Below are 15,093 nucleotides of genomic sequence, written 5' to 3' on the forward strand. Positions count from 1 at the left end.
TGCTGCCCGAGGCTCCGAGCACCGCCTTTGGCGCTGCAACCCAGGAACAGGTTCGCTCTCACTGAGCAAGGTCTCTGAGCCCCACTGACCGCTGATTTGCAGGCCAGGCCTCCCGGCGGCGGTACTGGCTTCCTCACCCTGATGCCCCAGCCATTCCCATTTCAGCAAAAATGGCTTGTGGGTTGCCAGAACCTTAACCTTGTTCCTGTGTCCCTGGCTCGGGATGGATCCCATAGGGAGAGGCATCAAGGCCTGAGAGTGTGTCCTCGTCATCTCAAAACTGCTCCCCAGGTCTGGGGATATAGTTGGTAGAATGCTTGCCTCACATGCACAAGGCCTTGGGTTCAATCCCCAGCACCACGAAACAAACAAACAACAACAACAAAAACCCCTGCTCTCCATGCCGCTCTTGTGAGGCAGAAGCAGGAGTATCTCAAGTGCCAGGCCAACCTGGGCAACTTAGCAAGATCCTGCCGCAAAATGAAAGTTACAAAGGACTAGGATTGTAGCTCAGTGTAGAGCACCCTGGGTTCGCACCCTGGGTTCTTTCCCCTGTGCGGCAAACTGGGAGCACTGCACATGTTGGCCCCCAAGAAGATGCCATGCGGGGGCAGCCAGAAAGTAGTGGGGAGCAGCATTGAGACAGTATGGATTACAGACCCCCTAGAGAGGTGGAGAAAGGGAGGAGGAGCATCCTGTCAGCTGAGCTGTTGGCGACCTGCTTTGTCCTCTCAGGGTGAACACCATCTTTACAACCTTGGAAGTTTGGTCTGTACATCTTCACTGTAAACCATAAAGTCCACCTTCCCATGGAGTTCAGGGTTGTCCTAGTGATGGAGGAACGAGTGGTGTGGTCTTAGGACTTAAACTTAGAGTTGATAGCTGGTTAGTAATGAGGGTGAGAGGGCTTTTACATGCATGAGACGATTTTGTTTGTTTTTGTTTTTGCTCTTCTGGGAACTGATTCCTTTCTTTTGACAAGTTGCACATTGAAACCACCAGTTAGAAAACGTCAGGAAGATTACTAAGGCTTAGATTAGGTTGCAGTAACTTAAACCCATCGTTTGTTCTTGAAAAGATTTTTATTCTTTTTTGCCTCAGATACTCTTGGATTTTGCTAGTAAGATCTCAAATGCCTCATGCTGGCTGGCAACTGTAACTTTATTAAGCATGAATAACATACAGATTATGTAGGCATATCCTCCATCCCCCCCAAATTAAATCTCCTCGAGAGAATATTTCAAGTACAAATATACATCTGTTTTTGTCCTTCTGAGATAATATTGAAGTTATTCAATTAATAAATTTTAAAATTCCAGTTAACTTGTCAACTGTCTAAAACAGTAACAACTTCTGTTCATAATGAAGGGTGAGTGTAGAATGCTGTATTGACCCAGGTAGAAAAGCACCTTGAAATGTAATCCATTGCTCAGAACTTCACCCTAAGGATTCCCTGCCCAGTTAAAAGGTACCCTGAGACTTCAGGGTGCATGTGGGTGGCTAGGCATACATGTCAGTTTACCAGTTACCCCGAAAGCGGACAGGCATTTCACAAGTCTGAGTGGGAAACAGACTCATTCACTGTTGACTGTTTTCCCAGAAGAATAAACACATCTCTATATATTAAAAAACAGACAGTTGGGCTTGGTGGCATTACACCTGTAATCTCAACGCTTGGGAGGCTGAGAACAGAGGATCACAAGTTCGAGGCCAGCTTCAGCAACTTAGCGAGGCCCTAATGCAACTTAGTGAGACCCTGTCTAAATAAAATATAAAAATGGGGGATGTGGCTCAGTGGTTCAGCACTCTTGGATTCTATCCCTGGTACCCCCCCAAAAAGAAAAAAAAATGTCCTAACTGACTCTAAAGGAGACATTCAAGTTTGGGAATGGGAGGAAGCTGTGTCCTGAAACTCCTCCCTCTCAGTGTGGTGTAGGCCTGGCCCTTTTTCCTGGGTCAGGAGGCCTATGTCTGGCAGGGTAACTGGGCTCTGGAAAAGCTCACCACTAGCCCTGGAAATGCCCTCCCCGCCTGGCCATGTCTTTTAGGTCCCTGGGTAACCTCTTCTTATGCAGCCCATCCAGAGTGGTGGTCTCCCTGGCCCCACCCTGGCCCATACTCTTTGTTTAAAAATCCTCTTGTGTTGTGAAACGTCTCATACTGAAGCAGCCTTTCTAGGGAGCATGCTTGCTCTCTTTTTCCCTGCCTGAAGCCTGTGAGTGGGTCTCTATTACAGTGTTTCTTAAAACCTGTGACTCAGGAGACAGTGAGGGTGTTGTGACCCAAAGTGGAAAGGGCTGAGGTGTGCAGCTGCACCCCCTGTTTGTGGTGTGCCTGCCCCTGCCTGCACTCACGGCCCCCTTGACTTAATCCCAGCAGTGCCGAGCCACCCCTCCACACCCTGCAGGAGAGGTCCTTCCTTTGCTTGGAGTCTCTTGCTGCATTTCCCTGGGTTCCTGTGGCACCTGCCTGCAAACCACCCCATGCCCAGCCTCTACATGGGCTGCAGGCTGTTGCTCTGGACCGTGGGCCCCCAGGCCCCCACTTCTTCCTGCCTGTTCTGCTCAGGGCCATGTGGACGGCGGGGTCTGGGCTCTGTGCCAGACCAATGAAAGGAGTGAGGACGTCCCCCTGCATGACTTCGGGGGAGTGTGCCCAAGGCTTCCAAAGCCCTGTCCCTCTAGGATGGTCTCTGTGAGGCTGTGCAGCCCAGGGCCAGGGGAGCTTGTGCCAGGAGCCAGAGAGCAGCCCCTCTGTGTTGTTTGCTTGTCTCCCTCCTATGTTGTGCAGGGTCCCTGGGGTGCACCTTGAGTCACCTCACCCCAAGCAGGAGACCCCAGGGTGGTGGCGCATTCAGACCTAGCTTCCTTGCCTCTCCCTTCCTTCCTAGCTGTCTGTCTTGCACCTGGGGTGACTTGGTCCCTGCTGCTGAGTCTGCAGCCTAAGCATCCAGCTGCCTGCTGTTGGATGGCCTGGCTGTCGCCCTGCCAGGCACAGAGTTCCAGGGGCAGAGACATATGGGCCTGGCGGGGGTCAGCTGTCCAGCCTGGTCTAATCAGCAGAGGCCAGGTATCCAGAGGCAGTTCTCATGGATGGGGGAATCTTCATGAGCCCCGAAGACACCCCTGGAGGAACCTGTGGCCCTTTCTAAAACGACCATGTGTACCCACAACTCACTTTGCTGCTCCACCTTGGAACTCTTCTCACTGGGATCCACGAGTCATTCACGTGACACTGTGAAGAGCTGGAAGAGGGAACCCGGGAGGCCCCTCCCTTCAGGAACAGGTGTATCTGTCGCAGCAAGTGCTGTCCCTCCTGCCCACTGTCTGTCCAGGCCTTGGCCCATGAAGGCTGTCACACATGCACACAACCTTGGCACACAACCTTGGCACTGCTTGAACCCCATGGTCAGCCCTGGGCTGTGGGGAGGCTTCTTGTTGGCAGATCTTTGTGCTGTGCCCTGTGCTCCTGGCCACCTGTGGAGACTGGAGACTCGAATTCCAGGGTGCTCCCTCACACTGGGCTCTGTGGGTGGGCCAGGGGTGCCACTGGGGGTCACTCCATCTTCTCTCCCATCACCAAACAGGGTCAGTCCTGCCTGGTCAGATGGTCAGGGGCCATACCCAGCCCCAGCTGCTTCTTTAGGAGTGGGGCATGGTGGGCTTCCTCCCATTCCCATCTCTGGCTTCCCTGACCCTGGGAAAGTGCCCAGAGCAGCTCAGGATTGGTGGGCCATCTTTTTATTTTTTATTTTTAGAGCTTTATAGTTTTACATAGTAATTGTGTTCATCCCCACAAAGTCATACATGCATGGAATTTGATTTTAGTTCATGATTCCCCTTTTCCTTCCTATTCTTCCTCCCTCCCCTGTTCTCCTTCCTCTGCTCTACAAGACTTCCTTTCTCTCATCTATTTATGTGTGTGTGTGTGTACATAGGGTTAGGGTTAAGTTATATATATAAGGTTACCAGAGTTTAAACACAGGGTCACTTAACCACTAAGCCACATCCACAGCCCTTTTTATTTATTTATTTTTGAGACAGGGTCTCACCAAGTTGCTTAGGGCCTCTCTAAGTTGCTGAGGCTGGCTTTGAACTTGAGATCCTCCTGCCTCAGCCTCCTGAGCTACTGGGATTACATGCATGTGCCACTGTGCCCAGCTAATTTATATTTGATCTGTGCTTCCACCTGTGCATAAAGGTAAATTTCCTGTGATGTATTTACATATGCACATGACAGTATTTTTTAAAAAAATTTTTAGTTGTCACTGGACTTTTATTTTATTTATATGTGGTGCTAAGAATCGAACCCAGTGAGTCACACATGCTAGGCAAGCTCTCTACCAGTGAGCCCCAGCCCCAGCCTATGACATGAGTTTTTAAGAACTTATTCTGCATTGCCTCCCCTACCCCATCCCTCCTCTCTACCTCTTGATTTCCTTCTTCAGTACTGACCTTCCTTTTAGTCTATCCCTCCCTCTCCCTTTCCTTTTATTTTACTCTTGCTTCTGCACACGAGAGAAAACATTGACCTTTTTTAATGACAAATAGAATGCTATTGTGTATACATACCACAGTTTTGTAATCCATTCATCTATTGATGGGCCTCTGGGTTGACACCATAATTTAGCTATTGTGAATTGTGCTGCTATAAACATTGGGGTGGGTCTGTCGATATAGTATGCCAGTTTTAGATCTTTTAGAAAGATACTAAGGAGTGAGATACTGGATCATGTGGTGGTTCTGTCCCTAGTGTTTTGAGGAGTGTCCCAACCACCCCAGAGTGGTTGTGCTAGTTTGCAGCCCCACTGGCAGTACACAAGTGTTCCTTCTCCCCACAACCTCACCAGCATTTATTGTTGTTCAGCATTTATTATTTTATTCTTGGTTGTTGCCATTCTGACTGGAGTGAGATGGAATCTCAGTTTGGTTTTGGTTTGCATTTCTTTGATTGCAAGAGCTGTTGAACATTTTTTCCATCTGTTTGTTGGGACGGGCCCTTCTTGACCAGAGGCTAGCCTGGACACAGCCATGTGACATGTTCAACCAGCACAGGTGGGAGGCTGCCCCCCGTCTGCACTCTCAGCATATGCAACTGTGGTCCGGTAACAGTGATTGTGTTTTCTGTTCCCAGGAACAAAAAGGATCGTGCACCGCAGGAGACGCCAAGGGAAACGTGGCTAAGGATCATGGGCCTGGGGGCTGGCCTCGTGCTGGCTGCCTTCCTGCTCTGGAGCAGCTTGGGGACCGAGGATGGTGTCACTGAGGTCCTGGCCCATCGTGGCGAGGTCCTGGCAGGCAGGTTCATCGAGGTGCCCTGCTCTGAAGACTATGATGGCCACCGGAGGTTTGAAGGTATGGTGTCCCCAGCCCAACGGCAGTTCTGAGAGCCACAGGCCTCTGTGCATTGTTTCATGGCCATTGCTGGACAATAGTGGCTCAAGCTATAAGCTGCCAGGCAGCAGACGACTGTCCCTCCTGGTCGACTGGAACTGCCTGGCCTGGGAGCAGAGGCAGTGTCCCTGGTCTGGTTGTTCCAGTGGTGCCTGTGGTGAAGTCACAGACGTGGCAAGGTGGGGAAGAGAAAGTTGAGCCAGAAAATACACAGAAGCTGTGGTAACAAGAAGGCCCCTGGCAGAGGGCCCACCCAGCACACCGCCCAGCCCCAACCCAGCACCGAAGGGGCAGCCAGCACAGGTGGGAGGCTGGAGAGGCGCGGGGCCCAGAGGAACCCCAGCAAATCCAGGCCTGCTGCTGTGGGCCAGTCAGCACCCTGGAGAGCACACGTCTTACAGGGCTGGCCCACACCAGGGCCTGCCACTTCCCTGACTGCTGCACGTTCCTGAACATTCTCTGCCACCCAGATGTGTTCTCAGTTTTTAAAACCTAGCACTCGCGACTAGCTTTTTAGGACAGAATTAGATATTTTTTATTACGATATTTTTGCAGTACTGGAGATTGAACTCAGGGACACTTTGAACTGAGCCACACTCCCCCATGAGCCACATCCCAGCCCTTTCATTTTCTGTTTGGAGACAAAGTCTCACTGAGTTGCTGAGGCTGGCCTCCAACCTGTGATCCTCTGTCGCCATCTGTCCTAGCTGGGGACCTAATGCTGGGTTCACAAAATCTGACTATTCCAATAACTCAAGAAAATGGCAAAGAAAACACGCAAACACACAGAAATGCCTTTTTCAATAATCCAGAGATGGCTCTGTGCCCTTGAGGCTCTGTGGAAAGAGTGAGCCGCCGGAATTCTTTTTTTTTTTTTTTTTTTTTTTTTTAAAGAGAGAGTGAAAGAGGGAGAGAGAGAGAGGGAGAGAGAGAGAATTTTAATATTTTATTTTTTTAATTATCGGCGGACACAACATCTTGGTTTGTATGTGGTGCTGAGGACCGAACCCAGGCCGCACGCATGCCAGGAGAGCGCGCTACCGCTTGAGCCACATCCCCAGCCCGCGCCGGAATTCTTTATTCCTATATAGGGGACACACAAAGGGAGGTTCCATGGGACATTCTATCCCAAAAAGGGCAAAGGGGTAGGATTACAAAGGAACAGGTGAGTGTAGCTCATCCCCTGTGGGTGACGCCTACACCTGGAGCCAAGCCTTGCTGTCCGAGCTGGGGTAACACCCAAGCTATTGACCAGGCACTATTAATTATTGCCAGACTGAAGCAATGATTGGTCAGTGCCCTGGGACTTCAGGGCTTAAAGATGGCTGCATCCATGGCAGCTCCCGACAATCCCCTCGCCTCAGCCTTCTGAGTCACTGGGGTTACAGGCAGTGCCACAGTGCCTGGAAAAACTAGTTTCTGTTTTTTTTTTTTTTTAATTCAATGCCTTGGACTTGAACCAAGAAAAGATTGCCAAGTTCTCCTACAAAGGGGTCCATTGAAATGCACATGAACCCGAGCTCCTGCCACCCAGTGGGATGAGAGGAGGCAGGTGTGGCCCTGGAAGAAGGTCAGTGAAATGACCACTGAGGTCAGTAGAGTGACGGTCCCCCTTCACTGTTGCTCTGAATCTTAGCACTCGTCCCTCTGACATCCCAGTTTCAACAATGATTTTGTTTTGTGTGCTGGGGATTGAACCCAGGTCACAAGCCAGGCAAGTGCCCCAGCACCGTGTGTGTATATGGCACCCCTCTCCCAGCACTAGGGGTTGAACCAGGGGTGCTCTGCCACTGAGCCACATGCCCACCCTTGTTATCTGTATTTTCTGACAGGGTCTTGCTAAGTTGCTAAGGCTGGCCTTGAACTTGTGATCCTCCCACCTCAGCCTCCCAAATACCTGGTACCCCTGCACCTGGCCATACTTTTGAATTTTAAAAGTTCATGGGGCCAGAAATGGCACACATCTATAATCTCAGCTGTTCAGGAAGCTGAGACAGGAAGATTGCAAGTTTGAGGCCAGCTTCAGCAATTTAGTGAAACCCTCGGCAACTTAACAAGATCCTGTCTCAAAATAAAAAATAAAAAGGGCTGGGGATGTGGGTCTGTGTGTGGTAAAGTGCCCCTGGGTTCAGACACCCCTTACAGGTTCACATAAGAATCTGCTCTTCTTACGTGAAGGGCAGAGGAAGGCCCCACAGGCCCGAGCCTGGTGCTGGTGCTGGGTGTATGGCCTTTACTTATTTATGTGGTTCCTGGATGGTGGCTCCATTTCCAGGTTCTAGGTTCACTTTCTGAGTAGGAAGAAGGAAAAAGGGATAAAAAAAAAGCAAATTGTAGCCAGCCTGATATATCCTTAGGTTGCTCACCTTGGTCCAGGGCGTGGCCCTGCCTTTTGCTGCCAGAACACAGGACTGATCACCTGTTGGGCTCACACCTGATGCACTTCTGCATCCTGGACCCATCTACCACTGCCCCGTCCCTGTTCACCCCAGCCCTGTCCACCACAACCCTGTCCCCATCTACCTTCCTGCTCGCCATCTACCTGGGCCCCACCTACCTCCCTGGCCCCTGTCTACCCTGGCCCCATCCACCACCTGCCTCTGTTCACCCTGGCTCCCCTGAGTTCTCGATCGCCTCCCTCTCAGCAGTGCAGGTCACCAGGACAGGGAGAGGCAGAGGGACTTGGTGGGAATTGTCAGGGCCCTGGGGAAGGGCATGGCTAGAATCAGGAGTTCTGCCAGGTGTCTTGGAGGGCCTCCCGAGGGAGCCTGAGTGCTCAGACATGTGGTCAGCGTAGCTCAGGAATGCAGGTGGTGTGAGTCTGGGGACACAAATGGCCTCCTGGGGCTGGCCAACCTGTCCATCACAGGGCCACTGGAAGCCCAGGACGGGCCTGGACGGAGCTGAGGCTGTGGGCAGGGTGTGCTTCACTGAGCCGCATGTTGCTCATCGGAAGTTCCCCTTTAAGCGGAACGTTGGCCACACTGGCCCTCCTGGGTCTCTAGAGGGGCCTTGGCAGCCATTGTCCCGGGACAGTGGCTTTAGCAGCCATCTCCTCACCCTGCCTGTTTCCCTCTAGGCTGCACCCCCAGGAAGTGTGGCCGGGGTGTCACCGACATTGTCATCACCCGGGAGGAAGCACAGCGGATGCGCAGGTACCCCATGCTGCAGTGACCCTGGTCAGGGTTGCGCCACGGGTGGGAGGTGGCAGGCTTCAGACAAGTGCTTTCAAGGGGAGACGACAAGTTACTTGCTTCCCACAAGTGAAAGCCATGGCCCTGCTGTCCTTTCTGACAGAACATTCCAGAGGCCTAGCCTACCCTCAGGGCAGCTTGCCCACAGCTGTCCAGGGAGCCCAAGGCCATCCTGCCTGGAGACTGCTCCCCCTGCTTTGGGGAAGGTCCCCAGATCCTGTTTCCGGGTCTGCTCTCATCTGGCCAGGCTTCATCTGCACAGAGCCTGTCCCTCTCGGAATCGCCTGCTTTTAAAGAAGACCTTGGAAGGAAGCTTTGATGTCCAGTCAGTGTTCAGACTCAGTGTGAGGAGTGGTCCCCACAGTGTCCTGCTGCGAGTCCCCGGAGGGGAGCACACCTCTTCTACATTCTCCTGCTCTGTGGGGATGACCGGTGTTTTACTCAGGGGTCAGAGTCCCCGGTGACCTCGAAATGTCTGTCAGAGCTGCTGGTTCTTGATGGGGGTCTTCTCTGGTCCAGGTGCTGACAGGAGGTCTTTGCCTCCCCACCCTGCAGGGCCTCTTCCCCTCCTGAGCTGTGGTCACCCAAGCCCCACCCGCCTGGGAGCACATCAGTTGGGTCCACCAAAGCTCCTGAGGCCCTCTGACCTCCTTCATGCCAAGCCCCTGTGCCCAAGCCCTGTGTCCTGAGCGCAGGAGGTGGTAGTGTCTGTCAGGTCAGGCCACGGCAGCAACCAAAAGGAGGCAGGTTTTAAAAGGCCGCTGAGCAGGGCTTTATTGAGATTCCCCCCACCCTGGGCGGAACTCTCTCAGACCGACAGAGCAGATAGGAAGAGGTCTGAGGAGAAACCGTGAGGGGGCTTGAGCGGACTGGCATTTTATGGGGCTTACGGCAGGAAGGGAAGGACTTGGGACAGGAAAAGAGATTTTTAGAGTCCCTTGTCCCAATGAAGTTGGTCGGGGGAACTGGCTGAGATCCAGGATTGGCCAGGAGACCCTGCTGATTGACAGGCGGTTCCGTGGGTGCCTGATGGATGTTTCTGTCGCTGCTTGGTGCTTTGTTCCTAAGTCACTTTCATGGACCTGACAGTGTCCTCACTTGCTCTGAAGGCTGAGGGCTCTGGTCTGCATGGGTTTTACACATCACAGCAGAGCCTGGGGACATGGTCCAGATCACACTGATTCGTGTTCCTGGATACCTTAGACAGGATTCCAGTCACTCAATTCTGGTTTAAATCATTTTCCCCACAGTATAGCCGAGAAGGGCCTCTCCCTGGGAGGATCCGACGGAGGGGTGAGTTGGCTGCAGCCCCTGTCCACTTCTCTCTTGACCTTTAACTCTGCTCTCCCTGGGGTGGGGGAAGGCACCCCTCTGTGACGCCACCAGTAGGTGGGCTGGCTGGGTCCTCCACAGTGTCCCTGGCACTGACTGTGGTAGCTGCTCCTGATGGGTGCTTGGAGGCACCATGTGTGGGGAGGACAGTGTCCTTGGGCCTTGCTGCTGCCTTTTCAAGGTGTGCCACAGCCGGCTCAGGACTCACTGGCCTTGTAGATCCTGGGGTGGGATGGGGAGGTCGGAAGGCAGGGAGCGGACGGGAAGAATCAGGAGTGTGCGGGGCTGGTGACAGGCAGCACAGACAGGACAGCTGTGGAGCTGCCCAGAGAGGCCGAGCCCACGAGCAGAGGGTGCTCAGGGGACTCTGCTGCCTTCAAGCCTGAGGCTCTGTAGACCCCCGGGGCCTGTCAGCTGCTGCACAGGCATCAACCCCCCAGAGGTGTGTCACCTGGAGCCCGAGTGTGTGACCGGGTTTGGAAAGAGGCTCTTTGCAGATGTAATGAAGGACCTGGAGATGAGGTCATCCTGAACTATCAGGGTGGGCCCTAAACCCAAGGATAGTGTCCTCCCCAGAGGGAGGCCGAGGGAGGCTGGGAAGGAGGAGAAAGGCCTGAAGCTGGACTGAGCTAAGGGCTGCATGGCCCAGAGCTGGAAGGACGAGGAAGGACCTTCCCCCGAGTGTCCCAAGGACACGCCACCCTGCGACCTCCCAGGTGCAGACTCTGCGTCCAGCATGGTTCCACAGCTGCAGCTGCAGCCCCGAGGCCACGTCCTGTGGACAGGCAGCTCCTGGCCCTCGGCACTGTGCTTGGTGCTCGGCGCGTGGCCCTGTCCTGGGGTCAGGCCTCCTGTGTGTTGGGTAACAGCTTGAGTTATGGTCACGGCACACCTGAGACGTCTGGGAAGATTAATTGTCAGACTTTTCTAGAACTTCAGAGTACTTCTGTGATGGCACATCTGTAGCTCTCTTCTTGCACCTTAGTTTAGTCCAGTTGGGGATTTACTAAATTCCGTGTATGGGTGGACTGGTGCTTTACTCTTTCCTGGGCCTCCCGTGGGCTTCATCTTGCACCCAGTTGGTCAGGTGGCTGCGTGGAGGTTCAGCGAGCATTTATTCAGCCCCCATTGCATTTACACCCTGGGCCAGTCATTGTAGTCCTGAGGAGAGGGATGCACACAGGTGAGGTAAGAATGGTCAGCACTGGTGGCCACTCCAGAATGGGAAGGACTCGGAAGTAGGCAGCGGGGGCATGCCCAGCAAGTCCGTGAGGTGCTCATCCAGGAGCAGTGAGCACCTAAGCCAGTGTGTGCCGAGCTCCAGTGTGCCAGCCCGGCCAGAGAGTCCCTGGCCACTGAGGGGAGGACGGCACGTCCCTGCAGTGGACGCCACAGCAGCAAGAGGGAGCAGGCTGTTGCCATGGCAACAGCAGGGTATGCCACTGGTACCAGGATGAGAAAGAGCACAGACCAGGAGCCCAGCCTCTGCCTCCCCTCAGACTGATTGCAGGTGCCCACCAGGGCTGCAGGGCACTTTGGGGTGAAGGACATGTCTGCTGTCTGGTCCTGAGGGTCCCATGGAGTGTGCAGGTCAGATCTTATCTGTGCGCTTATGTTTCACACGTACCCAGTTGAATGCACGCCCAGTTTTCCCTGCAGAGCGGAAGGAGGGAGAGAAGGAAGGAGGAGCGGGGCAGGAGCCCGTGGCTTTGGGACCCACACAGGCGTGCACAGAGGTTTCTGGGAAACGTGTCCATGGCTGACCCCAGAGTGTCAGGCAGCAGGGAGTGATGTGTTGGTCAGGGAGCACTGTCATGAGGCAGGGTTAGGAAGTTGGCCCGCGAAGGTGGCCCGGGGAGTGGGTTTGTCGGGCAGCTTTGGAAGTGGCCACTGCCCCCCACCCCATGGCTTCTCTTCTAGGCGTCCATCCTGGACCTGCACTCAGGAGCCCTGTCTGTGGGGAAGCACTTTGTGAACTTGTACAGGTGAGAGGCAGAGGGAGGGTGGTCAGTGCCTGGGCGTGATCCTGGTGTGTTCACCCAGGATGCTGCAGGGGCCAGAGCTGCTTTGGTGCCCCTGGGAGTTGGGGTCTGTCCGGGTCCCGGTCCAGGAGCCTCAGAGCAGTCTGAGTCCATCCTGTTATGGGTGTGTGCAGACATCAGAGCCATCAGGACGCTGGGAGCGGGAGAGGCAAGGCAGAAGGGCCTGGGGGCTGAGGTGAGGCCAGAGCCCCTAGGAGACTCACCTGGCCTCGACCAGTGCCCCATCTGCCAACGGCCGGCTTCCCTGCTCTGTTCCTGTCCCCTTCAGTTCTCACGTCAGTTATCACTTCAGGAATGGGAGTCGCTGCAGGATAACCAGGCTCTCCTCCAGGGAGTGGCCACTGAGTTTGAGGGAAGACTGAATTCAAAGGACACAGGAAAAGTCTAGTAGATGTCACATTTGCTATTTTTTTCACAGATACTTTGGAGATAAAACACAAAATATCTTCTCTGAAGAGGACTTCCAGTTGTACAGGTAAGGAGGAGGCCCCAGAGACCTCGGGCAAAGGTGGAGGAAGGGCTGGGTGAGCAAGAGAGCACTCTGCCCAGGTGTGGGCTGCGTGGGGGGAGGAGCAAACCCAGGCCCTGCGGCCCAGTCCTGCGGGAGGCCTCCTCCCTAGACGCCCCTGAGTGTCATCCTGGGGCAGCTCATCCACCTGCAGCTTCTAAACCTGAGCCTTTGTGTGGGGATTGTCAAGACCCACGTTGGGCTGCAGGAAATGCTGCAGGCAGGTCCCACAGCCCTCTCCACGGCTAGCCCCACAGTGTGCGGGGCACAACGGGGCATAGCGTGGCTCCCTGGAATGGGTCTGGGTATGGCCCCTGCGCCTGCATGGCTTTGTGAGGCCCCTTCTGTGCCCTTATGGCTCCAGCCCCTGAACACGGGGCACCTACAACTTCAGCCCATGCCTGGAGACAGCCGACCCTCCACCTCCACATCTCCAGGGAAATGGTTGCTCAGGGAAACCCAGGCTGGGGTCCAGGGTGCAAGAGGAGGGCCTGGTTGCCTGCACAGCTAGTAGACGCCAGTCTAGCAGACCCCACCATCCCAGAGCCTGTGGGCAGCAGGTGCGTGGCTCCTGAGTGAGGCCTGTGCGTGGTCCACCCAGGGCCCAGGCCGAGGCTGTCCTCAGGTGACCAGCAGGTGTGTGGCTCCTCTGTGAGGGCCTGTGCGTGGTCCACCCAGGGCCCAGGCCGTGACAGTCCTCAGGTGACCAGCAGGTGTGTGGCTCCTGAGTGAGGTCCCTGTGCGTGGTCCACCCAGGACCCAGGCCGTGGCTGTCCTCAGATGACCAGCGGGTGCGTGGCTCCTGTGTGAGGGCCCTGTGTGTGGTCCACCCAGGGCCCAGCCTGTGACTGTTCTGAGATGACCAGCTGGGCCACTGGCCCTCACTTGTTTATTTTGTGCAGTGTGCTTTTTGCTGGTGTGCATAAACCTGTTTACACAGGAAGTGTACAGTAGCACTTTGATGTCTTGAGTTCAAATCACGTGAAACAACATGAGTATGCAGAGGGAGGGGAGCAGGCCGAGTGTCATGTTCTGCTGCACCTTGGCTGTGCATCTCTCAGGCCTGCAGAGAACAGGGAGGGAGAGCTGTAAAGGTGGCTGCTGCTGGGGGTTCTCGGGGTCCCACGCAGAACCTGGCACAGCTGCGGAGAGGAGAAAGCTGTTTGTGTGACAGCAGCTGCAGGACGGTCCCCGAGAGCACCCCTGGGCTGCTGTGCCAGGTGCTGGGCAAGGTTCCTGCCAGGGACACGTCCTCCTCAGGGCACCTGCCGTACTCCAGTTTACCTGGCTGCCAGGCAGGGACGGGGGGGCACGGTCCCCAGGTTAGTCCACTGTTTTCTCACTGCTCTTCCTCTGGTGGACATCAGGGGTTTTGTGGTCCCCTGAGCAGAACCAGGAGGACTGAGGGCGGAAGCATGGGTCCTCCTTGTGTGGCCAGCAGCCACCATGATGGACACTGAGAAGCAGGGCTCTGAGACGGAAGGGGTGGGTGACATGGCCTGTGCCTGCAGAGGCCACGGGACGGGTAGAGGGAGAGGGCCAGGGCTTGCAGAGAGAAGCAGGACCTGCCGTCTGGGGCAGAGCAGCATCTGTCCTGGGGAGCGGCTGGCTGGTCAGTGCTGCGTGGAGACACGTTGGTTTGAAGATGGGATTGGAGAATATCACAGACTTTTAGGTCTTTCATTGAGTCCAGACTTTGGTCAAATGCTGTTTGCAAAGCTTTGGTACCTGAGGGTGAACAAGAATCAGGAAAGTTAAGCCAGCCGAACACGACACTCCTGTAGTCCTTCTTGTGCCGTGGTTGGTGACAGATGTTGGTACACACTTGCCCACCCAATGGAGGCTGGAAGCATTCCTGATGTGACAGGCAGTCCACACAGCCTCCTTGAATGTCACCCCCGCCTCGGGGAAGAACACTCGTTTTCCAAGATGACCAGTCAATGGGGGCATGATGCGGCCCCCTGGTGGGAGCCTGTGTCCAGGAGCACTGTTGGCCTGCGGCACCCACGTTGAAGGAGCCATGGGGTCTGGAAATGTGCGAGGACTTGTGTGCAGCTGCTCGTAGGCTAAATGCCTGGAGCAGGTTCAGGACGCAGTGCAGGTGCTTTTATGTGTGCGTGAGGACTGCGCATGTGGGCAGCACATGTGGGCGTGTAGGTTGGCATGCATATGTGCGCACCCGCATATGCACATGCAGCTGTGTGTGCACAGAACAGATGTGTGTGTCGTGTACCTCTGCATGTACTGTGCACAAAGGTGTGCACGTGTGTGTGTGCATGTGCTATACACAGATTTATACGAAGTGCGTAGGTGTGAGTAGAAAGGTATATATGTGTGTGAGTGTGAGCTCAGGTAGGCCTGTGCATGTGTGTACCTAGGTGTGCAGGCAGGGATGTGTGTGGTGTGTATGTAGACAGGTGTGTATGCACGTTGCCATCTTGGAAAAGAAGTGTTCATCCCTGTGGTGGGAGTGATATTCACGAAGGCTGTGTATATGTAGACGGGGTGTGTGTGTGTGATGTGTATATGGACAGGGGTGTGTGTGTGTGCCGAGGTATGTATGCATGGGTGTTTGCGTGTGCCTAATATGCAGACAGGTGTGTGTGTGTGTGTGTGTGTGTGTG

The 15,093-nt window shown here is 54.6% G+C and overlaps 1 protein-coding gene across 1 annotated transcript in view; it reads left to right on the forward strand.

Moving 5' to 3' along the window:
• Positions 1–1,362: 1,362 nt before the first annotated feature.
• Positions 1,363–15,093, forward strand: part of Ogfod3 (2-oxoglutarate and iron dependent oxygenase domain containing 3) — a 21,297-nt gene continuing 7,566 nt past the window's right edge. The window contains exons 1-6 of the mRNA XM_048796548.1: positions 1,363–1,369; positions 5,055–5,354; positions 8,473–8,548; positions 9,838–9,880; positions 11,840–11,904; positions 12,380–12,436. Coding sequence (XP_048652505.1) covers positions 1,363–1,369; positions 5,055–5,354; positions 8,473–8,548; positions 9,838–9,880; positions 11,840–11,904; positions 12,380–12,436 — 548 coding nt within the window. The remainder of the gene's footprint in view (positions 1,370–5,054; positions 5,355–8,472; positions 8,549–9,837; positions 9,881–11,839; positions 11,905–12,379; positions 12,437–15,093) is intronic.

The sequence above is a fragment of the Marmota marmota genome, unplaced genomic scaffold (genome assembly GCF_001458135.2).
Source record: "Marmota marmota marmota unplaced genomic scaffold, marMar, whole genome shotgun sequence".
Classification (NCBI taxonomy): domain Eukaryota; kingdom Metazoa; phylum Chordata; class Mammalia; order Rodentia; family Sciuridae; genus Marmota; species Marmota marmota.